Source organism: Geotrypetes seraphini, chromosome 4, assembly GCF_902459505.1.
Source record: "Geotrypetes seraphini chromosome 4, aGeoSer1.1, whole genome shotgun sequence".
NCBI classification, from domain to species: domain Eukaryota; kingdom Metazoa; phylum Chordata; class Amphibia; order Gymnophiona; family Dermophiidae; genus Geotrypetes; species Geotrypetes seraphini.
Genome location: NC_047087.1, coordinates 65,064,885 through 65,089,941, shown reverse-complemented (window position 1 = coordinate 65,089,941; position 25,057 = coordinate 65,064,885). Strand labels below are relative to the sequence as shown.

The window sequence follows — 25,057 nt, the reverse complement described above, 5'->3', positions numbered from 1 at the left end:
TTTTCAAAGTAGTCGTTCATAGGGACCTTGTTGAATACCTTCTGAAAATCCAGATATACAATGTCAACTGGGTCACCCTTGTCTATCTGCCCTTTTTCTCCCTCAAAGAAATGCAGCAAGTTCATCAAGCATGATCTTCTTTTGCTGAAGCCGTACTGGCTGATCCTCATCAGATTGTGTCCATCTAGGTGATCAATGATGCAGTCCTTTATCAGTGCCTCTACCATTTTTCCCAGTACCGAGATCAGACTCACTAGTCTGTAGTTTCCCGTTTCTTCCCTCGAACCTTTCTTGAAGATTGGCGTAACATTTGCCACTTTCCAGTCTTCCAGAATCCTTCTCGATTTGATTGACAGATTGGCTATTAGTTGGAGCAGTTCAGCTATAGCCCCTTTCAGTTCCTTGATTACCCTCGGATGGATGCCATCCGGTCCTGGAGATTGATCAATTTTAAGCCTTTCAATCTGCCTGCATACCTCTACTAGACTGACTGTCAACCCTGTCAGTTTCCCGTCTTCATTTCCTGCATATAGTCTGTCGGCTTCCAGTATGTTGTGCATATCCTCTTCGGTAAACACAGATGCAAAAAATGTGTTTAGTTTGTCGGTGATGGCTTTGTCTTCCTTTAGCACTCCCTTTATTCCATGGTCATCCAACAGTAATTTTCCTTAATATATTGAAAAAACGGCTTGAAGTTTTTTGCCTCCTTGGCTATTTTTTCCTTGTAGTCTCTTTTGGTCTCTCTTACCGCCTTAAGGCACCTGCTTTGATGTTTGTGCTTTTTCCAGTTTTCGTCCATTTTTGACCTTTTCCATTCCATAAACGAAGTCTTTTTGTCTCCGATCGCTTCCTCCACCACTTCAGTGAGCCACGCTGGTTCCTTGTTCTTTTTCCTCTTGGATCCCTTGTTGATACGCGGTATATATAGATTATACGCTTTGGTGACTGTGTCCTTAAAAAGGGACCATGCTTGCTCTAGCGATTTTACAGCGCTTATTTTCTTCTTAATCTTCTTCCCCACCATGAGTCTCATCGCTTCATAATTTCCTATTTGGAAGTTCAGTGCCATGGCCGTTGTTCTGGAACGATATTTTGCCCCTGTGTCCAGGTTGAAGCGGATCATATTGTGATCACTGCTTCCCAGCATCCCTTCTATTTCTATGCCTTGCGCCGGTCCTCGTACTCCATTTAGAATTAAGTCCAGAATTGCATTTCCTCTCATATTTTCCTTGATGAATTGTTCCAGGAAGCAATAGCCTACAGCAGTGCTGCCCAAGTCTGGTCCTTGAGATCTACTGGCAGGCCAGGTTTTCTGGATATCCGCAATGAATATGCATGAGAGAGATTTGCCTGCACTGCCTTCTTGGTATGCAAATCTCTCTCATGTATGTTCATTGTGGATATCCAGAAAACCTGGCCTGCCAGTAGATCTCAAGGACTGAACTTAGGCAGCCCTGGCATACAGCATCCAGGAACTTGGTCTCCCTACTGCAGCTGGAGGTGCCTAGGTTCCAGTCTATCCCTGGATAATTGAAGTCACCCATGATAACTGCATTGCCTCTCTTGCAGTTGTGTTTAATCTCGTCCATCATTTCTCCATCAGTTTCTTCGGACTGTCCTGGGGGTCTGCAGTAGATGCCGATCTTCATTTCCGTTCCATTTGTTCCTGAAATTTTGGCCCATAGAGACTCTGCCTTATTTTTAGTTTCCGGTGTGTTCTCTCTGGTAGACTCAGATCCCTCTTTGATGTATAGGGCAATACCCCCACCTTTTTCTCTGCAGTTCAGCTTATATCCCGATAGCAGTGTCCCAGACGTTTTCCTCGTTCCACCATGTTTCTGTGATGCCGATGATGTCAAGGTTATCTTTTTGTGCCATAGCTTCCAATTCCCCCATCTTATTCCTTAGGCTCCTTGCGTTTGTGTACATATACTTGAGTTTGCGGCCTGTTACTTTCTTTCATTTCCTTCCCTCTTGTGTCCCTTTCGATCTGTCAGGATTTCTGTCTTGCCTACGATCCGGTGAGTCTTCCCCGCAATCTTCCTATATGGTATCCTCTGGGTATACTGTTTCCCGAAACATCGACTGTTGATTGACTGTCAGCTTTCCCCTTCTTCCTAGTTTAAAAACTTCTCAATTTCTCGCTTGATGATGCTTGCAAGTAGCCTCTTTCCATCTCTGCTGAGGTGGACTCCATCCTTCCTGTATAGCTTGCTCTTCCCCCAGAATGTCATCCAGTTGCGCACAAAGTGGAATCATTCTTCCTCACACCAGTGTCTCATCCATGCGTTGACTGCTTGCAGCTCCGTCTGCCTCTTCTCGTCGGCCCTGGGTACCAGCAGGATCTCTGAGAACGCTACCCTCAGCGTTCTGGTCTTCTGGTCTTCCCTCCTAGGATCCGGAACTGGTCCTTCAGTGCTTCCCTTCTATAGTTCCTGTTGCTCACATTGTTTGTCCCCACGTGGATCACCACCACTGTATCTTCCTCTTCCATGCTGTCGATGATCCTGTCGATGCAGCTCACTATATCTTCTACCTTGGCTTCCGGTAGGCAAGTCACCGGCCGATTCTGTCTTCCTCCCACTATGTGGCTGTCGATTTGTCTGATGATGGAGTCCCACATGACGATTGCTGTCCTCTCTATCTTCTCTTGTCTCTCTAGCCGCAGATCCATGCCCATCTCTCCAGCCAAAGGTCCGTGTCCTCTACGCACTTCCATCTTCCCTCATCCTGGCGTTGGCTTGGATCGGATTCGTCTTCCTGTGAGTTCCCTCTGCTGCTTTCAGGTCTCACTGCTGTGTTACCCATTTCTTCCTTGTGGTTGTCCTCCAGGTGGTCCTTACTCATTGTAGGTGTATCTTGGCAGTTCCACTGTTGCTGGCGATTCTCCACGGCCTCCCTGTATGCCTCCTCGATGAACTTCTCTAACTCCCAGACTTCTTTCTCAATGGTTTCCTCTGTCTTGAAGTTTTCTGCCTCTCTGTCTTCCTCCTCCACTGCTCGAAGTGCTTCTAGTTCCAGTATTCTGCCTTCCAGGAGTCTGATTTGTTTCTTCAGGCTCTCCAGTTCCTTGCACTGAGTGTATACATAAGACTGCCTCCCAGAGGGGAGGTAGTCATACATATGGCAAATGATGCAGAAAACTGGGTAGCTCAACATCCTGCTTCTATTGCTGTCCTCTCGCCAGTCTGCTGTCTGAAGTAGCTTCTTCCTGTTTCCTTGTGTAGAGTCCTTGGTGTTACTGTGAGGTCCCTTTCCTGATTTTAAACCTGCTACCCTTGCTTGTTTGTTGCTTGTGTGTCCTCTGTGTCTGCTGTGGTTGCCCTCTGCTCTTCTTTGCAGTGACTTGTCCCTTCTTAAGGCGCTCTCGCTAAGGTGAGCGCCTTTAACGCTCGCCTTCAACGCGTGCCGAACGGCTGAGTGCTGTTGGCCCCTCCCATTTTGAGGAGGTCCGATGGATCATGTCGGAGGTGGGCGGAGCTACCTCTCATCTGTCTCTTCTTCCCCTCTCCTGTTCTCTCCTGTGCTTTTCTCTCCTTCTCCTTTCCTGCTTGCCTACCCAAGCCTGATTAACTCAGCTTTGTTGATCCCTCCCCTTTTAAGGAGGAGCTCCAGTGGATGACATCAAGGGGGTGGGCGGAGCTACCTCTCACCAATGCTCCTTGCTCTTTCCATCAGTGTCTGCCCCCTTTCTTTCCCTCCAATGCAATTCCATCCAGTATCCTTCCCCTTAATGTCTCTCTCCCCTTTCCCTGCACACCAATTCCATCAGCATCTGCCCCTTTCTCTCCTTCCACCACCCTTCCCATTTCTCTCCCTCCACCACCCTTCCATACCACCCTGACCCCCTTTCTCTCCCTTCACCATCCATCTATGCTTCTCTCTTCCTCCAAGCCAGCAAGGTCCCGAGATGACTGCTTCTGCTGCCTCTGCTCCGGAAGATGTAAATGACGTCGGAGGGCCGGCAGATGCAGGGAGTTGCGGCAAGGTCCTGCGATGACTGTGGCTGCTGGTCCACCACCTCTGACATCACATACGTCTTTCAGAGCAGAATAAGAACAGCAGCCGCGATGAGGTGCAGGTGCTGCCATTTAGAGGAGCGCAGGAGGTTCTGGACATGGCCGGCTGTGCACCCATCTAGGGCTGGCACCCGGGGCGGTCCGCACCTCCCGCCCCGCCCTTGGTATGCCACTGCTCTGAAGGTCTGCAGTGTGACTTTGGAAATAGTGAATGCACTTATCTGGGGAACAAAGACTTTTCCATTCAATGGACTTTCACAACAAAATTCAAATTTCTGACCAACTGACTTTCCTGCCAAAATTCAAATTGGTGGACTGCCCTGTTCCCAATCAGGTCAGTAAACTCACTATTTCCAAAGTCAGACTTAAGAGCATACCCTGAAGAAAGCCATAGCATGATGGCTGAAATGTCAGTTTCTACCTGACAAAGATGCAGTGAGACCCGGATACCTACAACAAGCACAATGCCAGCTGCGGAAACCCTGAGAGAACATCTATTACAAATGTATTTGCTAATAATTTAGTTTTAGTTTGGGATCATATTGAGTCTTATGTGTACCTGTCTAGGAAGTCAAACTGGCTTTCCAAGCTAGAATGCACTCATTTAAAACTTATGCATTTGCTATAACCAGCATGATGAGAAATGAAGCAAAATCCAAGACACAACTCAGTGCCATGACTAAGCGTTTCAGCATCCTAGACAGTTAAGCACACTTGCAAGCCCCATGCTCAACCCTGAGCTATCTTCTCCACCAGTATTTCTCAATCACAGCCTATGATCCTTTCTCCTGGTCTACCTTTAAAAAGTTATTTCCTTCCACATATCTCTGACAGCCAGTAGGGATTCACCCACACTGCTCAAGCCAACCTCACAGCTTCTGTCTGCTTCCGCCTGAGCAACAACAGGAAGTTTAATCAAACAGAAGGCTGTTGAGGTTAGCACGAGCAGCATGGGTGTACTGCTGCTGGTGATCTTCAGCTGTTGGATTTCCATTTCAGATACAGTATTAGACAACACACAGGAAAAAGACATTATAAACCAATGAAAAAAAATTAATAACTTTTTTAATTTTACACAATGTATTGTCCAGAAGGTTCAGAACAATTTTTTTTGTTTCTTTCAGTCCTTAGGATACATGTTCCACTGGCTCTCTTTTTGCACTATGGCCATTAAAAACCAGTTAGAAATATCAGCATCAAAATACAGTAAAATGATATATTTTGTGGCAGGGCCATGGGTTCTCAAGAACAGTCCACTGCTCTCACCCCATGCTGTTGATCTTGTATCTCCCTGGGAGTGCCAGTGGTACTCGGGCTCCTGAAGCTGCTAACCTCCCACCCCCAAAAAAAAAAAAAACCCAACAAAAAAAACAACAGTCTTCACAGTATCAAAGAAAACGCTTTATTTTCTTTCAATATCCTCTTGCTTAGAGAGGGGCTCCACAAATCATACTAAGTATATTTTTCAATAGTATCAGTCAGAGGAACTTGCAAAAAGGCAAAACAATAATTTCCACAATCCAGTGATAATACAGTCTTAGTCAAAATGGTAACCCCTTGGCTAATCAGGTTGCCTTGTTCAGCACAGTTCCAGCAATCCCCTGCCTTTCCCCCCCCAAGTGAAGGTGGGATGGCAAGCCCTGCTTTCTAGGGTAATACACTGCATCTCCTTTTGTAGGAAAATTCTTAATAGCACTCCTGCCCACCCTGGACTATAGTACTACTGGCTGTTTAAATGGGATCAGAGTGCAGGGAACATTCTACCCAAATACTTAGTTGGTTCAATACCCTCCCGAATCCCCATACAAATGCTTTAAGTAACAAGGACACCTTTCCCAACTCTGTCCTTTCCTGGGCTGTATTCACTTAAGTAGTAACACACCTTATTCCATCTTACACCTAGGGGAATTGTACCACTCTTATTCGCAGCTCATTCTATATCTAGAACCAACTTCCTTATTTACTTGCAAACACTCACTTTCATTCCATGAGGCTGTATTCCTCCATACCTTCACACAGACTGATTCCCTCTGCTTCCAGCCATTCCATACCCTGCTCTGGGCCACTGCAGATTGATTCAGCTGCTTCCAATTCCATTAAACAATCACGTTCCCCCAGTTCCTCCCTGCATGGTTCTGCAGAGTTTCAAAATCTATTCCCTCCCCCACTCTGCCACTGTCTGTACACTTAGATTTAGGAAATTTCACTCTCTCAGCTGGATTCCCTCTGAAGACAGCTTTCCTGGGGCATAGGGGAGCCTGGATACTCCTTCCTAAAGTGCCTCTCTGTGCTTCTTACTAAGGTTCTAGGGTGACAGGTCAAAAACGCGCAAGACAATCGCGCGCAGACAAAATCGCGCAGACAAATCAGCGCTAAGACAATTCAGCGCAAGACAACTAAGCGCCAAGACAATTCAGCATAAGACATTTGCGCGCTAGACAATTGAGCGCAGCGACAACTCAGCGCAAGACAATTTCACGCAAGATAACTCAGCACCATGACAATTCAGCGCGCCACTAGAGACCGCTTGCCAATCAAAGGACATGCGCACGTACAGCACGTGAACACGTCATCACGTCAACGCGTGGTCAGTATGATTCCCTTGACTCTTTGCGTTTTCAATATAAGTCATGTGAATGCATTTTTGTTACCATGGTTATGTTATCTCATGATATGTATTCTCCGAAAATATGATGTTTAGTAATCAACATAAGTGTAAATAGAAAAGTCAACATCTGACTTACTGCATTGTGCAGTAATGTATTTCCTCCGCATCCCTCTTCTCTTATATATGTGATGTATGACTGTATTAATATATTAGGAGTGGAAAATGATGTGTAATAATTAAAATAATTTGCTCATGACTCCCTGATCTTTTTAAAACTAATATAATTTTATAGTTCTTATGTGTTTCCCATATGCAAACACTGTCATAGCTGCGCATGCGCGGATGCGTCAATCTCTCACGCATTTCACTTGCACCCAATCCTTTTGCGTATACAATAAATAAAAGATTATTGCCAGTATTTGATAAAGCCTGTTCTCATGTACGCTGCACTTTCATATTGGCACGACTCACATCTGAATATTTTGGATCAATAGGTTAGCACATGCATACATTGAACAACATATGCGCATGCGCAATTAAGCAGCACATCCGCATTTACAAATCTCACCATTTACTCAGATTTCCCATTAACTATGTTCATCCGCGCGGTTTTCACTTGCGCTCATTATACTAAAACTCGTCAATTGCGCGAAAAAGTACTATAACTTTAATATGATGACACACGTCATCATTATGCACTAATGGAGACATGCTGATGTCATCACGCGTTTGAACACATACACGCCATGCTAACGCTAATTGTGTTTCAATCAAGTCCTACAAAACTATATACTATAAAATTCACACATACTCAATTAATATGCGCATTTCATCACTACAGTGAAGTAAAATCTGTTTGACGATTAACCATATCACACGTTGAGTAGTGGCTCGTGGCTGGTTATGGGACGGAATGGATGTCAGACCATGATAGTGCAGTATTTTTGTGGACGTTTTTCTACAAAAGGCCAGTTTTTCGTATGATTCTGGGTAATTCTAGTTAGACAAACATCTGTGTTAGTTAAGGACCACGCCCAAATAGAAGCATATGGAAAAACAGGTGAATAAAAATTTAAATATAATGTAGCTAAGGCCAGAGAAAAATACACTAAGGATTAATATAAGGGAAAGCATAATAATATCTGTGTATGTACTTTGCTGTTGAGCCAAATCATGGTGGAAATCATGATTACATGATTACATGGAATCCGGTTTGGGTTCTCTGTTTGGACACCATCTTGTGCCAGTGACTGCCTTCTTTGTTCTCTCTGAGTTTTTCCCGCTCCCAGCAGCGTGGTGTTAAGTAATACCACATGTACTGTAGACTGGCTAGGAAGATTAAGTGTCCTAAACTAAGAGATAAAATGCATTAAGTATGAATGTGTGCAAGGGGCCCCGAATGAACGAATGAACGATTGATATGAGAGATATATGAAAGAATGGTGTGTACTTAATTTCCAATATTTTATATAGTTTAAACCTGAAGAAACACTAAGGAAAATCCTGAGGCAGCATCTGGAAGTAATTAGAGTCAGTCTCAAGAATAGGAAGAAGGGGGGCATTGGAAGCCCACGCTTCAGGGAGAGGAGAGGGGGATTTGCCCCCCCTTCCTCCAGAGTAAGGTTTATGTGTAAGGCTGTGCAATTTGAACCTGTCAGTTTAGGAAGAGTTTTTTCCTTTACGGCTGAGAATTTCTCAGCACCATGTTAATAATTATAGATTCTCTTGAATGTTATAATGTTAATTCAGAAATCAAAAGTAATTTTCTGAAAACTTTGTATAACTTTTAAACATGGAGGAATGTTTCTTTGTCTAAACTTTAAGACCACCCATAGAAATGTTATTGGTCGTCAAACTTGATGATGTCACTAAACCAAAAGTTATATAATGGAATGAAATGAGATATGAAAACGAGACCATTGTGAGAAGGCCAGCCTTTGGCCACGATGATGATCTCCCATGAGCGCAACGTAAGCAATTATGCTGTTCTTTTGATCTAATAATGGAAAAATAGAAACAATAATTCAATAAATCTTGGTTATAATTTTAAAACCTTGCGCTTGGTTATTATTTTCAAACCTGAAGCTTTCACAAATGGCGTCAATGACCCTTGCTCAATTGGTGCCGTGACTCGGATCTAATTTGACGCCTTGAAAAAGCTTATAGGTTATTCATAGAAACTCTAGGAACTCTAGAGATTTTGCATGGTTGTGCAACAAAAGGTAGTCCGTTATCAATCGATGACAGAGGACTGGCTGCGCAGGAAATATGGCAACAATTAGAGATAAAACGGGACCGGACAAAAATTGTGAGTATTTCGCCTGTTTAAAAAAAAAAAATTTAACAATACGGAGCATGCTTGTATATATCTGTACATAATTGTATAAATTTGTGGGTAGAGGGGTGTGAAGTTAGTGGAAATTAAATGTTAATGGAAAAATAAAAAGAAAAAATTAGAAATAAAAGTAACACAGAAAGAATGTAACAGCCCAGTGGAACAGCAAAGGTGGCTTGTAGCTTTTTTAGCTGATGGTCCACATTGCTAGTTCCTCTGTGAAAAGACAGAAAAAATCCCTTGCAGTGCTGGCATTTTTCCATCTGGCTTTTAAACTGAGCAGTGCCTGTCTGAAAGAAAAAAAATTTTAAGGTAGAAGTGCGTGAGAAAGCCGACAAGTTTTTGCTTGTCAGAAGAGAAAAAAATTTGTTCTTCCCCGCTGTGTGTCTAAGCTTTGTCTCTGAACTAACTTTTTTCTCTCTGTGAAAAAGAAAATTGTCTGTTTTAATCTGACTTTGTGTGGAAAAAAGTTTCCCTCGCTGTTCCGTCTCTTTGTTTGAAAAAACGGGCTGAGGGCACCCCCCTCCTTCTTCTTCTCCCTCAGTGCATTTTCAGTTCTGTCTGTAGTAAAGTTAACTGGTAGCTATTGTATTGCTACTTTGAAAATAAAAAATTTTTTTGTTTCTCAGCTTTGTCTTTCTAAACTCCAGTTTCTGTCTCTCTCTGTCTTTTTTGCTCTCCCCTAACTTTTTCTCTTGTCTCTGGAAAAATAAAAATAAAGTTAATGGCTTCCCGTTCCCTTGCTGGTCAGTCTTCTTTGTGTGAAAGAAAGAGCGAGCTGCAAATGGGGGATTTTCACCTCCACCTTTTTCCTCCTCGATGCCTTCCACAGAGCTATCACGTGAGCTGGAAGGCGGATTTTTTGAGTTTCTCCTTTGTTCACTACCAGGCAGAGGGGAAGGGGGAGGAAAGAGGAGGAGGGAAATTCCACAGTATGGAGATTTTCTTTATCCGAACTGCTGAGATATTTTTCAAACACAGGTATCGATTTATGCTGTTGTAAATATTAGGTAGCAGAGGGATTTCAAATGTAGTAACTTGCAATTACCTTGTTAGCAGCAAGAGGATTTTTAGATTTTTAGAATGAAAACTTTACGAGCATACACAGGGAAATGCATGCTGTTTGGAGTTCCGATCAGCCGGTATGCTGGGGAAAAGTTCTTGTGAAATTTCTCATTGTTTAGTAAGGCACTTGAAGTTAATTGAAAGTTGTTTTTGATGTTCAAGAAACAAAGAAAGTTTGCGTATGTTGATTTAAGTTCAAAAGAGTTTTTGCAGTGTAGATCTGTGCTGTTAAGAACAATTGAGGTACTTTAGTAGCTTCAGAGCTGTTTGTAGCCTAGGGCTATGTCAAAGAATGCATTAAAAAGATGTTATGTAGCCTGTATGTTTCCCTTGTTTCTTTATATTTTAAAAAGGTTATCAGAATGTTGAAAGAAAAGAATGTAGGATCAGAAGGCATCAGAAAGTGATATTTAAACGAGATGGTTTAGGAAAGAAAAAGAAAGTTTTAATGTCTGGCTTTGAATGTATATGAATGTGGAAAGAAAGCTTGTAAAATGTGTTAATTCCCTGATTGTAAGGGATATGCTAAGGTAGGGGAGATGGAAGAAAGAAAAAAAACCCTCGATTAGGCTCAAGGATAATTTTGTGCAAAGAAAAAGATTTATTCTAGCAATAGATGCCATGCTTAAAAGAAATATTGTGTTTGTGACAGTGTGCATAAGGAAAAAAGTTTCCTTGCCTTTGTATTTTTATCTCAGGGTTCAAATTAGTCCTGAATATATATTTTTATTCCCCTGAGTGGCTTTAAAAGTGTGTATTGCCCGGAAATGTATGATTAGGAAGTAATTAAATTTAAATGCATTTTAAAATTAAAATTTGGGCAGTTTAAAATAAAAAGATTAACAAAAATAGAGGTTAAGTACCTATATATTTTTTTGACAATTAAAATAAATGTGAAACAAAAGGCTTGTTAACCTTGTTACCGGAAAATAATAATTATAATAAACTTTTATGTAAGTGGATGAATTCGGAATTGAATTTTGCTTACTTTTTACTAGTAAGCTCTTCAGGATAGGAACCTAATAAAGAATATGGATTGAGAATAATTCCCTGGTGTTAGGAAAAAAGAAAGTCTAATTTTACCATGTAGAGAATGTGTCTGCATGTTTAAATTTTCCTGTGGACATATTTGGTACCACAGGACTCTGAAAAAAGTCTATTTAATCCGTGTGTTTGTATTTCAGTTAAGAAACTTCTTTGAATCTTTTCAACAATTCAACACAGAGACTGTGACTCTGCGATACAAGAACTAGCACTGTTTGCAGAGGGGAAAACGTGCCATGTGTTTCTTTTCTTTGTTCTTTTGTTAATGTCCATGTGCTTTCCTTCCAGGATTTACACTGACCCGCAGTACCACATTCCACCACTAGAGCTGTGGAGAACACAGAGAAAAATTCCGAAGCTGAATTTTCGGCGGGAATTTCAGTGTTCCTTTGTCTGTGTTCAAGAACACAAACAGTTCCATAGTTACAGAAAAGCCAAGCTTGAATTCTGAAAATGTTGCAGCATGAACTTTTTAAAGCCATGATTTAAATTTCACTGAAATTAATTTAGAGACTCCGACCTTACAAGTTGCTAAAACTATTTACAAAAGACATTTCTGGACTCATAAAAAAAATTTTGAAAGAAAAAACAGACTTTATCTTAAACCACGTTACTTTAAATCACTTCATTTGAATTAGGCTTCTGAACTTTAATTATGCTTTTGCATAATTCAATAGGCTTATTATGATATTGTATTAACAACTGTATTTTCTTTATCATTGTCTTCATGCATTGTTCTCAGACAATATTTTGTGTATCCTGTATTTTAAATTTTATTTCATATTACTGTATTTCCATATACAGTGGCAGCTTCTAAGCTGCTACACAGTGCCACAATATTGTTTAATTGGGTTTAACAGCTTATATCATCAGTCCTTTTAATGATTTTAATTTTAATTTGAGAAATGAGTTCCTGCAACACACACAGAAAAAGAAAACTTATATCTGATGTGCATGCATTATCTGCACATGAGTACATTTCCATATTAAGCATATATTTGGGTTTTCTTAACACTGTGCATTATTTTACACTTTATTGATTTAATTCCAGGGTTCTATAACATAACACTTTTGAGCATAGGGACCAATTACATTAGGTAATACTGAGGTTCTCTTTATCTTAGGGAAATCTAGGGTTCTATTTTTCTTTAGCTATACTTTCTCTAAATTTCTGACTTTTTTAACTTCAAAAGTACTGGAGTTTCATGAATACCTCTATGAATAAAACAACAAGAATAGGAAGAAGGGGGGCATTGGAAGCCCATGCTTCAGGGAGAGGAGAGGGGGATTTGCCCCCCCCCTTCCTCCAGAGTAAGGTTTCTGTGTAAGGCTGTGCAATTTGAACCTGTCAGTTTAGGAAGAGTTTTTTCCTTTACGGCTGAGAATTTCTCAGCACCATGTTAATAATTATAGATTCTCTTGAATGTTATAATGTTAATTCAGAAATCAAAAGTAATTTTCTGAAAACTTTGTATAACTTTTAAACATGGAGGAATGTTTCTTTGTCTAAACTTTAAGACCACCCATAGAAATGTTATTGGTCGTCAAACTTGATGATGTCACTAAACCAAAAGTTATATAATGGAATGAAATGAGATATGAAAACGAGACCATTGTGAGAAGGCCAGCCTTTGGCCACGATGATGATCTCCCATGAGTGCAACGTAAGCAATTATGCTGTTCTTTTGATCTAATAATGGAAAAATAGAAACAATAATTCAATAAATCTTGGTTATAATTTTAAAACCTTGCGCTGGTGTCATTTTGCACGTATAATTATTTTCAAACCTGAAGCTTTCACAAATGGCGTCAATGACCCTTGCTCAACGTGTTTTAGATAACCAATAGCAGCGCTGAAAAGGGGAAATCTCACGATATTTAACACACCATCGGTCATGTGACTGGTATATAAGCTTTGCAAAAACGTCATAGATTCACAGAGAAGATGGCATCCTATGCAGGTTTCCGTGGGCGGAAGCCCAACTTCTCCGAGCGTGAAGTACTCATATTAACTGAGTACTTCATGCTCAATGCGAAACTGCTTTTCCCCGTTAAGGGGAAAAGACGAAATATAGGTGAAATGGACAGGGCCTGGGGTAAACTGGCGCACCTTTTCAACGCACGCGCTATAACAACGCGCTCCGTAAGTATTTATCAAATACATGTTGTTCATAGACAATTGCGCGCTGACAAATTGACGCGGAGAAATTTTTTTGTTTTTTTTGCGCGGTAGGCAAAAATGGATATGCATCTCATGAAATCGCACACTGCGTCATCATGCATCTGCCGAAAAATAGCGCAGTTGATAATGTTGTCTCTCATTTACTTATTTGAGTTAAATAGCTGTATTCCAGTCGTGTTTTCAGAATTTCAACAATGAATATGCTTGGAATCTATTTCTATGCACTGCTTTCAATGCATATTCATTGGTGAAATCCTGAAACCCGGACAACTGAAGTTGCCTACCCTTGCTTTAACATATCCCATATATATATCATGGCTCACTCATGTCTCTCCATTATATAATAGGTTGAAGATTTGAAGAAAAAAGCCCGAGAGCTTAGGCTCCATCACCCTGCATGGGTGCGGGCTGTAAGAAGAAATCTGGACAACACCCCAGGTATGTTACAGTAAAATATCGGGTGTGTATAAGGTGTGCAGTCATAATATCTGTGTTGATTAATCATGTACAGTGGTGCCTCACACAACGAACTTAATTCGTTCCAGGAGCAAGTTTGTTATGCGAAAAGTTTGTTACGTGAAACGCGTTTTCCCATAACAATACATGTTAAAAAAAATAATTCGTTCTGCAGCATAAAATATGCTAAGATGACATAAAAAAAGATAAATTTGTCAAAATGGTGAAAATGGTGGTCTTGCTGAGGCCAAACTCTTTGACGAGTTCACACTGTTTTACCCCACATTCACTCCTTCTAATTATTTCCCGTTTCATTTCAACAGAAATCACCTTCCTGCTTTTTTTAGAAGCCATGATATATAAAAAATATTGAGTTTATCTTAAAAGGACGACTGTATACAGTGAGAGAGGGCAGTTAAGCGCAGTGACTAACGACTGCCTGCAGTGCCTGCACGGAAGGATGCAATACATCGGCAGCTCGGGCGACTTCGTTGTGTGAAACGAAGTTCGTTGTGTGAAACGAAGTTCGTTGTGTGAAGTTCGTTGTGTGAAACGAAGTTCGTTGTGTGAAACGAAGTTCGTTGTATGAAGTTCGTTGTGTGAAACGAAGTTCGTTGTGTGAATCAAGACATGAAGTTCGTTGTGTGCAGCGTTCGTTGTGCGAGGCGTTCGTTATGCGAGGCACCACTGTATTTTAAACATTAACAGTTCTTCATATACTTCAGACATTACATGCATTTATGTCTTCAGATGCGAGTGAGGAGGAAGAGGAGGAGGAGGATCAGGAGGAGGAGGAAGAGGAGGAGGAGGAGGAAGAGGAAGACACCCCAATCCCTGACCGGCCGTTTCTTCTCCCCCGCAGATGCCCCACTTCCCAATCCCCTTCCACTTCTGCCGAGTCCCGTCCAACGTCCCAACCCCCTTCCATCTCCGCCCAGCCCCATCCAACGTCCCAACCCCCTTCCACCTCCGCCCAGCCCCGTCCAACGTCCCAACCCCCTTCCACCTCCGCCCAGTCTCATCCCACTTCCCCCCACTGACGCCCTAGACCACCCTCTAGAATACCCCTAAGAAAACGCCCCAAACCCTGCCCTGCCCCTTCATTCCCAATGCCCAGTTCCCCCTCCCTTCCACCCCCTAAACCCCAGTTCTGCCTTCAACTTTTCCCTGAAATTCGACCCTCTGTCATCACCTCTCATCCAGCCCTCCCACGTACCTCCATGAGTACTGCCTCAACCCCCATCCTGGACAGATTTAGTGACCTCTCTGTCCAGTCCGGTAAGTGTTCAGATATTTTGATTATGTAATTTTTTTATTTTAAAATCTTTTATTCATTTTTACAACGTACATCAAGTGTACAATTAATAAACACATTTAAGATTTAAGACATCACTTGAATTTTCTTAATATAATATCAAATGCTTAGGTTTATTCATATGTAGCAAAAAGAACCAAGTTTGTCTCATAGATGCTTCCACTGTACACTTTATCTGCCAAGACCATGCTGACTACGTAATTGTCTTTTCAATGTCCACCTGCTTTTCATGCTCTTTTTCATTGCAGATATATTGGCATCCCCCTCCTCTTCCCCGCCTATGTCAACATCCCCCCTCCCCATTCAAAGCCCCAACCGTTGTTCCACCTGTTTTGCCCCCCTCCGACCCTCCACCAGAGATTGTGGGACCAACCCTGCACCGGCCACCACCCCTGTTGCAGCGACCACTATTGTGGCTCATGCTGCCACAAACACAGATCCTCCGCCCAGTTCTGTAACAGCGGAGGACATTTACACGGCGGTGGTTACCATCTTAGCATGGGTGGAGAACATTAACGACTGTGCTGAGGAGTCCGTCCGACACATCCGTGACGTGACAGGGGCACTACAGGTGTTGCTTGAAGCACTTCGTGGTGCCCCTCCCACCCCGCGAATGGCTCCCGCTGTTACCGAGGGAGTTGCACCCTCTTGTCACCACTCCTCCCTCCCCTTCTCCCCCCCCTGCCTCACTCCCTCCCCCTCCCCCTCCTGCCCTCAGCCCTCCCAGAAAAAAAAAACAAAAAAATGACAAAAAAACTCCCTCCCCTTCTTCCCCCCCGCCTCACTCCCTCCCCCTCCTGCCCTCAGCCCTCCCAGGAAAAAAAAAAAATGACAAAAAAACCCCCTCCCCTTCTTCCCCCCCTGCCTCACTCCCTCCCCCTCCTGCCCTCAGCCCTCCCAGGAAAAAAACAACAAAATGACAAAAAAACTCCCTCCCCTTCTTCCCCCCCCTGCCTCACTCCCTCCCCCTCCTGCCCTCAGCCCTTCCAGAAAAAAAACAAAAAAATGACAAAAAACTCCCTCCCCTTCTTCCCCCCTTTTCATCCACCCCCCTCCACACTCCCACCCCTTCACATCCGTTCCCAACTTACCCACCCCACTCCACCTACAGTCTCCAGCTTCATGACTCGCCTGCCTCCTACCGTCTCGTGGGATCTTCAGTCCTCCTGTGAGTGTCTCTCTCTCCCTCAACCTCCCTCCCTCCCTCTCTCTCTCCTCCCTGACTGCAGTGTTTTCTTTGCCCTCCAGCCTCCTGTGTCGCAGCAGCTGTGACTACAACTTCACAATTGAATTCTCCAGCTTCATGACTCGCCTGCCTCCTACCGTCTCGTGGGATCTTCAGTCCTCCTGTGAGTGGCTCTTTCTCCCTCAGCCTCCCTCACCCTCCCTCCCTCCCTCTCTCTCTCCTCCCTGACTGCAGTGTTTTCTTTGCCCTCCAGCCTCCTGTGTCGCAGCAGCTGTGACTACAACTTCACAATTGAATTCTCCAGCTTCATGACTCACCTGCCTCCTACCGTCTCAGCTCCCATGTCTGCACTTGGCTTGCCAGCTCTCCTTTGATGATCAGAAAAATGTGACATCATATCTATGATACTTTTAAAAAGACATTTTAATATACAGTTTATTGAAAATAAAGGACAACTGCGTACAGGATAAATGCAAAACCTTATCAAACATAATTTTTAATTTACATGGCTGTGTCAACTAGGTAGAATTTGTAATGCTACAAGATTGACAGCTTATCTTGTTTAGAGATGTTCTTAATAGAGTAGAACACTTATCATTCTTAATCCTTTAAGTATAAATGAAATGAAATGCATAGACGTGATATGTTAACATCTTTCACATTGTGCACACACAATGTCATAGATGTATAAGGTGTACACCTGGCATAATTTTAGTCACCCATCTCCCTGTATGCCTCTTGTGAGGAGATGCGCATTTAGTTTGCTTTAAATCCAGAAGTACTTACCATTAATAAAACAGGGGCACTGGTCTCCTGAAGTAATAGCATGTATTTAATACGTACTTCCTGAGTGCATTGAACAGGTGCGCCAGTTTGCCCCAGGCCCAGTCCATTTCACCTATATTTCTAACTTTCCTCTTGATGGGGAATAGCAGTTTAGCATTGAGCGACATGTACTCAGTTAATCAGAGTACTTCACGCTGGAGAATTTGTGTTTGTGCACACAAAATCTATAATAGGAAGCCATCTTCTCTGTGAATCTATGACATTTTTGCAAAGTACTCAGTTAATTTAAGTACTTCCTGAGTGCAGTGTCAAAACACTAGCATTGAACAGGTACGCCAGTTTGCCCCAGGCCCAGTCCATTTCACCTATATTTCTAACTTTCCTCTTGATGGGGAATAGCAGTTTAGCATTGAGCGACATGTATTCAGTTAATCAGAGTACTTCACGCTTGGAGAATTTGTGTTTGTGCACACAAAATCCATAATAGGAAGCCATCTTCTCTGTGAATCTATGACATTTTTGCAAAGTACTCAGTTAATCTAAGTACTTCCTGAGTGCAGTGTCAAAACACTAGCATTGAACAGGTGCGCCAGTTTGCCCCAGGCCAAGTCCATTTCACCTATATTTCTAACTTTCCTCTTGATGGGGAATAGCAGTTTAGCATTGAGCGACATGTACTCAGTTAATCAGAGTACTTCACGCTTGGAGAATTTGTGTTTGTGCACACAAAATCCATAATAGGAAGCCATCTTCTCTGTGAATCTATGACATTTTTGCAAAGTACTCAGTTAATCTAAGTACCTCACCACCAACCACCCCTGTTTCAGCGACCACTATTGTGGCTCACACTGCACACAGACACACACACACACTGACTGAATGAGAACCAGAGTCAGTTTTCTCCACACTATGTCCATTTTTCAAATGTTCCTGTGCTTGATGGGGAACAATACTTTAGCATTGAACAAAACGTACTCTGTATGGACTAGATTTATGTATGTATCTCTATATATGATCTTTTAAAGTTCATAGCCTTTTACATCCTCCAGTTCAAACACTGACTCTCAAGCATACAAAATACTTCTCTTTCTGTGAATTTATGCTTTCGCCCTCATCATCATCCTATTTTTAGACCATGTAATTGTCTTTTCAATTTCAAACTTCTTATAATGAGCTTTATAATTCAATGTTATTATTTGCTGTTCACATCATGTTTACTTGTGTTCAATAATACTTACTTTGCATTTAACTTTGCCCTGGGAGACCTATGCTCACTGTATTATGCTTTCTTCAATAATACAGTTACCCAGAAATAAAAGCATTATAATACAACTATTGATTGATTCCAGAATTTATTTTACACTCACAAACTCCAATGACATTATGAACTTTTAATGACTTATAATGACTAAGGTTGCCATTTAACAAATTGGTTATTATTCTCTTTTAACATATTAAGACACTTCATAAACTTAATAACTAGAAGACTGCAAACAAATTGTGGACAGTTTTGTTTGGTTTTTATTCGGGGGGGGGGGGGGTGTTTCAGTGAAGCTTGTCTTTAATCTTTGGAATCTGTTGGACCTGAAGACAACTGAGCGTGAAGACGACAGAGCGTGAAGACACTTATTGTAAGTTTGAAAATGAATAACAATTTAAACAAACAAAGAAAAAGAGATAATGACCTTCATAAACACTTAAAACATATATTCTGTCATGCAAAGATCATTAAGCGAATTCAGCTTTACAAAATTTTGAGAATTCATAAAACAAACATATCATGCAAAACAAACACAAATAAATGATTACTTAGAAATAATGAAACTTAGCATTTGACAGATGGATCGGATGAATAGACACTGCAGGCATCAGACTATGGGCATTTCATTATGACCCCAATGCAAACACCCACTATGCCCATTTACCTTCCACTATTACAGATCTCACATTCCCTAATGAATGTCTGGTAACGGGACAAAAACACCTGGGTCAAAAACTGAGAACTATCCCAAAATCTGCAGCCTGGAACTGGGTAACCTGGCCACCCTGTTACTTTGATTTATTAAACTCTTGTTCAAATATGAGAATGACACAGGAACTAAATTTCACCATCCTGTCCCTATGAGTTATGTTGCTGTCCTTGTCCCTCTCCCATTCCTATCATCTCTGCTTTAACAGTGTCAGGTCAAAACCACGCCAGGACAAAGGCCGCGCGCAGACAACTGAGCTCAGCGCAGTGGCACCTGAGTTGTCTTGCGCTCAGTTGCTGGCGCTGAGTTGTCTTGCGCTCAGTTGTCTTGCGCTCAGTTGTCTTGCGCTCAGTTGCTGGCGCTCAGTTGTCTTGCGCTCAGTTGTCTTGCGCTCAGTTGCTGGCGCTCAGTTGTCTTGCGCTCAGTTGTCTTGCGCTCAGTTGTCCCGCTCGTGCACATTTCGGTAAATAAGTTCCGCTCAATTGTCTTGCGCTCAAATGTCTCACGCTCGGTTGTCTTTGCGCTCACTTGTCTTAACGCTCAATTGTCTTCCGCTCATTTGTCTTGCGCTCAGTTGTCTCGCGCCCAGTTGTCTGCGCGATTTTGTCCGCGCGCAATTGTCTATGAACCAGGTTCTAGCTGTGGCTTTCTAAGCTGCCTCTCATACACTCCAGCTTGTTCCCATTTGCTTGCCACCTCTTCTTTCCCTGCTTGGTGAGCTTTTACACTAATTGACTGCACAGGGTGTGGCTCAGTTCCCTGTGCCACACCTCCTCTGTTAACCCTTTTGTATCAGAACTTATTCTCTGGGGCTTACAGAAATTCTGTTCAGCTCTTCTAAGAGGGGAATAATAGGGCAGTGTACTGACCTGCCCAACTCTGGTAGAAATCTGCTTTAGGAGCTGTCTCCCTGCCTGTTTTTTATCGCCCTGGCTCATGTTCAAAGGGCTGTTCTTAATTGCAGGAACTAGGACAGTTTTAACTGATAGCATCAGATGGGGATTTCTACTTGGGACAGGCAGCTGCCTGCCACAATATCCATAACAAATATGCAAGATGCTTGTGAAAAAAATCTAGCTATGATGGAAATTAAACTTGAAAGCAAGATATAATAAGTATCTTCATGACCTGATGGAAAGATAACCATTGGGATACTTTGTTACCTGGATACAAATTATAATTGCAATGATAGGGTGGTTCAAATTGAATGCTGAGTGGCATTATATATATTAGAGAAGGAATTGAGTCTAATAGAATAAAAAATTCAGCAGGAAACAGTAATTTAGTATTCCATATGTGAAAGGAAAGGGAATACTTTAGGGCTATATTATTCTCTACCAGGCCAGAAAGAACAGATGATAAAATGTTAGCAGAAATTAGGAAAGCTAGCAAATTTGGCAACACTATAATAATGGGTGATTTAACTTAATTCAATATTGACTGGGTAAAGAAGAGCATTTCTTAAAGCTGTTAGGTCACAGGTCCTGTTCCAAACATGAAACTAGTTCGTAAATGTAACAATGACCTGTTCCTGCACAGTCAATGTGTACCTTAGTGCCAATGGGTTCTTGGAATTGCCCAATCTGGTTTCTCCTATCTACTGATCTCTTAGGAGTGCATCCTCATAAATAAGTTGTCCACAAGATTTTCTCAGACCACCAAAGTCAGATGAAAAGTTTCCACACAAGATTGGCAGTTCAGGAAACCAGGAATAGGTTATGGAACCAACAGAAATGAGGACATGACAGGTGGAAAACAAAGATGAAAGTGTTTATAATGTCCCTGTATCACTCTATGGTACAGCTGCACCTCAAATTCAGTGTGCAATTCTGGTTGCCATATTACAAAAAAGATACAGTGGAATTAGGAAAGGTACAGAGAAGGGCAACAAAAATGATAAAAGGGATGAGATGACTTCCCTATGAAGAAAAGCTAAAGTGGCTAGGGCACTTCAGTTTGAAGAGACAACTCAGGGGTGATATGATATACCATAGGTCTATAAAATACTGAGTGGAGTGAATCACTTGTTTACTCTTTCTAAAAACTCTTGGACTAGGGGGCATGCAATGAACTACTAAGGAGTAGATTTAAAACACACTGGAGAAAATATTTCTTCACACAACATATAATTAAACTCTGGAATTCATTGCTGGAGAATGTGATGAAATCAGTTAGCTTAGCAGGGCTTAAAAAAGGTTTGGATAATTTCCTAAAAGCGAAGTCCATAGGCTATTATTGAGATGACTTGGGGAAATCCACAGCTTATTCCTAGGATAAGCAGCATAAAATCTGTTTTACTACTTGGGATCTTGCTAGGTACTTGGGACCTGGGTTAGCCACTGTTGGAAACAGGATACTGAGCTTGATGGACCTTGGGTCTGTCTCAGTATGGCAATTCTTATGTTTTTAAGTAGTAGAGATATATGCTATGGGATATCGCAGCTTTCCTCTAGGCTCCTTAATAGCTATGGCTTCAGAAATCCCATGTTACTTCCCCCTTGGGTGGGACTGTGGGTTTTAAGGTGATTCTGACACTGAGTGAGTACTATTAAGGGAAAGGGAAGAAACATCCTATAGGTTCTCTCACAGTCTGTAAATGAAGTTCTGCAAAATAGGCATGTTATTTTCTCTGCATACCTGCCCAGCAGTTATGTAGGTTTTTAAAATAATTTTTTTTAAACATATTTACATTAACATTTTTAAACAATTAAACTAATATTTTTATTTACCCATGTTAAATGGAGGAAAGAAGCTCATTGTGGTAGTATATGTCCATTCTTCTTCAAATTCTCTGAAATAAAAAATATATAAATCTAGATAATGAGCATATAGAATTCACCCTATAATTTAGATTAAAATATAGCCTTTTTAAAGGAAATGTTTTTCAGCATTTCACAAAAAAGTCAGTCTTGTAAGTCACATGACTCAAATTGCATGCTCAGTAAAACTGTTCCAGAGTTTTCTAAGAAAGCTCAGAGCATGCACAAGCTTACTATAAATATCTCTAGAATTAATATACAAGTGTCAAATCTTGTTGAATTTATATATTTAATTTACCTTCTTTCTCATCTAACAACTAAAGGATCAATATTCAAAAGCTTATGTGGTATTCATCTATTAAAAAAAATAAAGCTTTATGCAGATAATTCATAGATATCCATATGTCATTGATTTTCAGATGCATGTGAGTTCTCAATAGCCAGTAAGCATTGGTATGCAAATGCCCCAAAACAGGAAGATTAATTTCTAGTCACCCAGCCACTGTCAGATAGCTTATCATTTAAAACTATGCAGATTTTCAGCAAATTAACCTCCCCTTTTACAAAACCGTAGTGCAGTTGTTAGCATTGGCCATGGTAGTAACAGTGATGATGCTCACAGAATTCCTATTAGTGTCGAAGCAGTTACTGCCACAGCCGGTGCTAAAAACCGCACTACAGTTTTGTAAAGGAGTGGGGTGGGGTATAAAGCTAAGCTTTTTATTTAAACTTATACCTGCTTTACATTTGCTTTAAGTAGTACACATAAATTATTAATTTAGCACCTGAATTTCTCTTTTTTTTTCTCTAATCACAGTGCTTTCCTCAAGCTGACACTTAGACATAAATCTTATCTCTGTGCAGTCTCCTGACACATATTCACTAGTCATGACTCCTCCCATTTCTTGCCTGACACTCAGATTGTAACAGCTTTCTCCACTGAAAACATGCCGTTTAGGGAAACCTTACTTTATTAATACCCTCAAGTATCTGATGCCATCAAGAGAGATGGGCATAACTCTTAACATTATCCAGATCAATCAAAGCTACCACAACCCCATGACTTTTTTTTAAAATATATCCTGCAGTTCCTTATCACATTCCTTTTAGCAATCACAAAAACCACAGACCATGGTCCATCCTGAAAATATATCCATTGGTGTCTCTCAGAGATGGGTCCGAGCATGCCAACATCTCCATATCCAGCATCACCCTTCTTTGTCCCTGTCCTTCCTTGTATCTAGCTTTTCCCCTCTCTCCTATATCCTCTTCCCAGTGCTATCATATCTCCCTGTCCCTTCCCTGCCCACTCCCTACAATCCAGCATCTCTTTCTTTGTACCTCTTTCCATCTTTGCATCCAGCATCATCTTTCGCCCTTTCCATTACCCCTGTGGTCAAGCATCTCCATTTCCCTTACCCTACTCATGGATGTGGCTTCTTTCTCTCCCCTTCTACCATGCAATCCAGTAACTCATCAAACATCAGACCACCCTGTTTATTCCTTTCACTCGCCAGATGGTAAGTTCAAGTTTGGAAATTTCAGCCTATTATGAATCAACTTTTATGTCCAAAATTATAGAATTTGTGTTATTTGAACAATTAGAAGACTATTTAAAAAAAACAAAAACCCAAACATACTTCATCCCAACCAGACAGGATTGCTCACTTAGAATGGAAACCACACTCATCAGTCATACTACATTCAGTTGGTATAACTTTGATCAAGAAAAGTCTGTCTGTAAATTGCATTCAATTTTATTGACCATAACCTTCTCATTTCTAAGTTGTTTGAAACTGGAATAGATGGTACTGTATTACAGTGGTTTTGCTCCTATCTCACTGACCTTTCCTTTAAGTATTACAAGTTCACCTGTTCCACAGAGGTCACTGTTGGCACCAGTCCTTTTAAATATTTTTCTAGCCCCACTGCCAGGTGGACTTGTGGTAAAGTGAGTTACTTTATCTTAAGTTTGTGCAAGAGTAAGGTTGAGTTTCTCAACATACAGTATCTCCAATTTATTTTTAAGAGGATTTTATGTGCTTTTCAGTCTAAGCATTTTTTTTAAATCAACACAGTTGCTCCTTTCTGTCTATTATCAAAAGCTGATGTTATTACCTCTTGCACACAATCTCTCCACAATTGCTTATGCTCATTAACTGAGAGGTGCGTTTCTTGAAACATTTGAACACCACCACCTTGTTTTCTCAAATATGTAATTATATTGATTGTTTTATCGAGGAGTATATGTCATCACATTTAGAGAAATTCTGCCCAATATTTAAAAGAGTTTAAAATGGAGGCAAGGCTAACCAGTCATCGCCTAACCAGTTAGGTTGGGGCAAGCGGAGACAATGCCAGTTAATGGCAAATTTCAATCCACTACCTGGCTAAGTAATTTCATAAAATTAACTGGGTACTGGTCTGAATAACAGCCAGCGCCATGTTAACGTCTGGGTGACTGTTGATACTTGGATATACAATGTTGGGAGCCACGCATACCCCAACATTGAATTTCCGGGGTTAGTTCAGACCATAGCTGTGAGTGGCCCAGATACCACTTACTGCCACAAGCTGAACATCAGGCAGATTATTTTTATTCCATGATATCTCTTCTGTATACCACCAATTTCTCATCATTGTTTCTGCCTGCCTCAGTACAGTAAGCATTTAAAGACCCCTATCTCAGCCTTTGTCTGCTCCCTTTGCCCTGATCTCTTAAAATCCTTCTTAATGAATATGATCCTCTCTCTAACTGCTTGTGTGTCCACTTTCCTTGGTTCATTTGAAAGCTATTTGGAGTACACACTTCCTTCCCTTATCCCATACATAGCCACCCTTCCACACTTTACACTCAATTTATCCTCGTTCATTCCATACTTTATAATAATAATAATAATAATAACTTTATTTCTCTATACCGCCATAGTCAGGCGACTTCTAGGCGGTTCACATTGAAAGAAGGCTGGACAGTCAGTGAATGATAAGGAGCCTAAAATAGAAAAGTTACATAACAGGGTACATACTAATTTAAGTTCCATGGGTAAAGAATACATGAAAATTGGAGCTTCCTGGGAGATTGAATAGCGTTTATGGGGGGTTTGTTTTAGTTTAAGGGTGGTCTGTTTTAATCAATGAATTTGTCGAATAGGGCGGTTTTAATTGCTTTTCGGAAAGCATTGTAAGTCAGTTTGGGTTCATTTATGCAGTTTCGCAACCAGACTTGTTGTCTATTCACTTGGAACATGAAGGTTCTATTCAGGAATGATTTGTATCTGCAGCCTGAGATCTTTGGGTAGGCAAAGATGTTTTTGTTTCTGGTAGTTCGTGTG

The 25,057-nt window shown here is 41.3% G+C and overlaps 1 protein-coding gene across 1 annotated transcript in view; it reads right to left on the bottom strand.

Annotated features, from left to right (window-relative positions):
- The window catches only part of LOC117359684, a 210,815-nt gene that overhangs the window by 42,626 nt on the left and 143,132 nt on the right, over positions 1–25,057 (bottom strand). Inside the window, exon 8 of the mRNA XM_033942900.1 lies at positions 21,696–21,757. Coding sequence (XP_033798791.1) covers positions 21,696–21,757 — 62 coding nt within the window. The remainder of the gene's footprint in view (positions 1–21,695; positions 21,758–25,057) is intronic.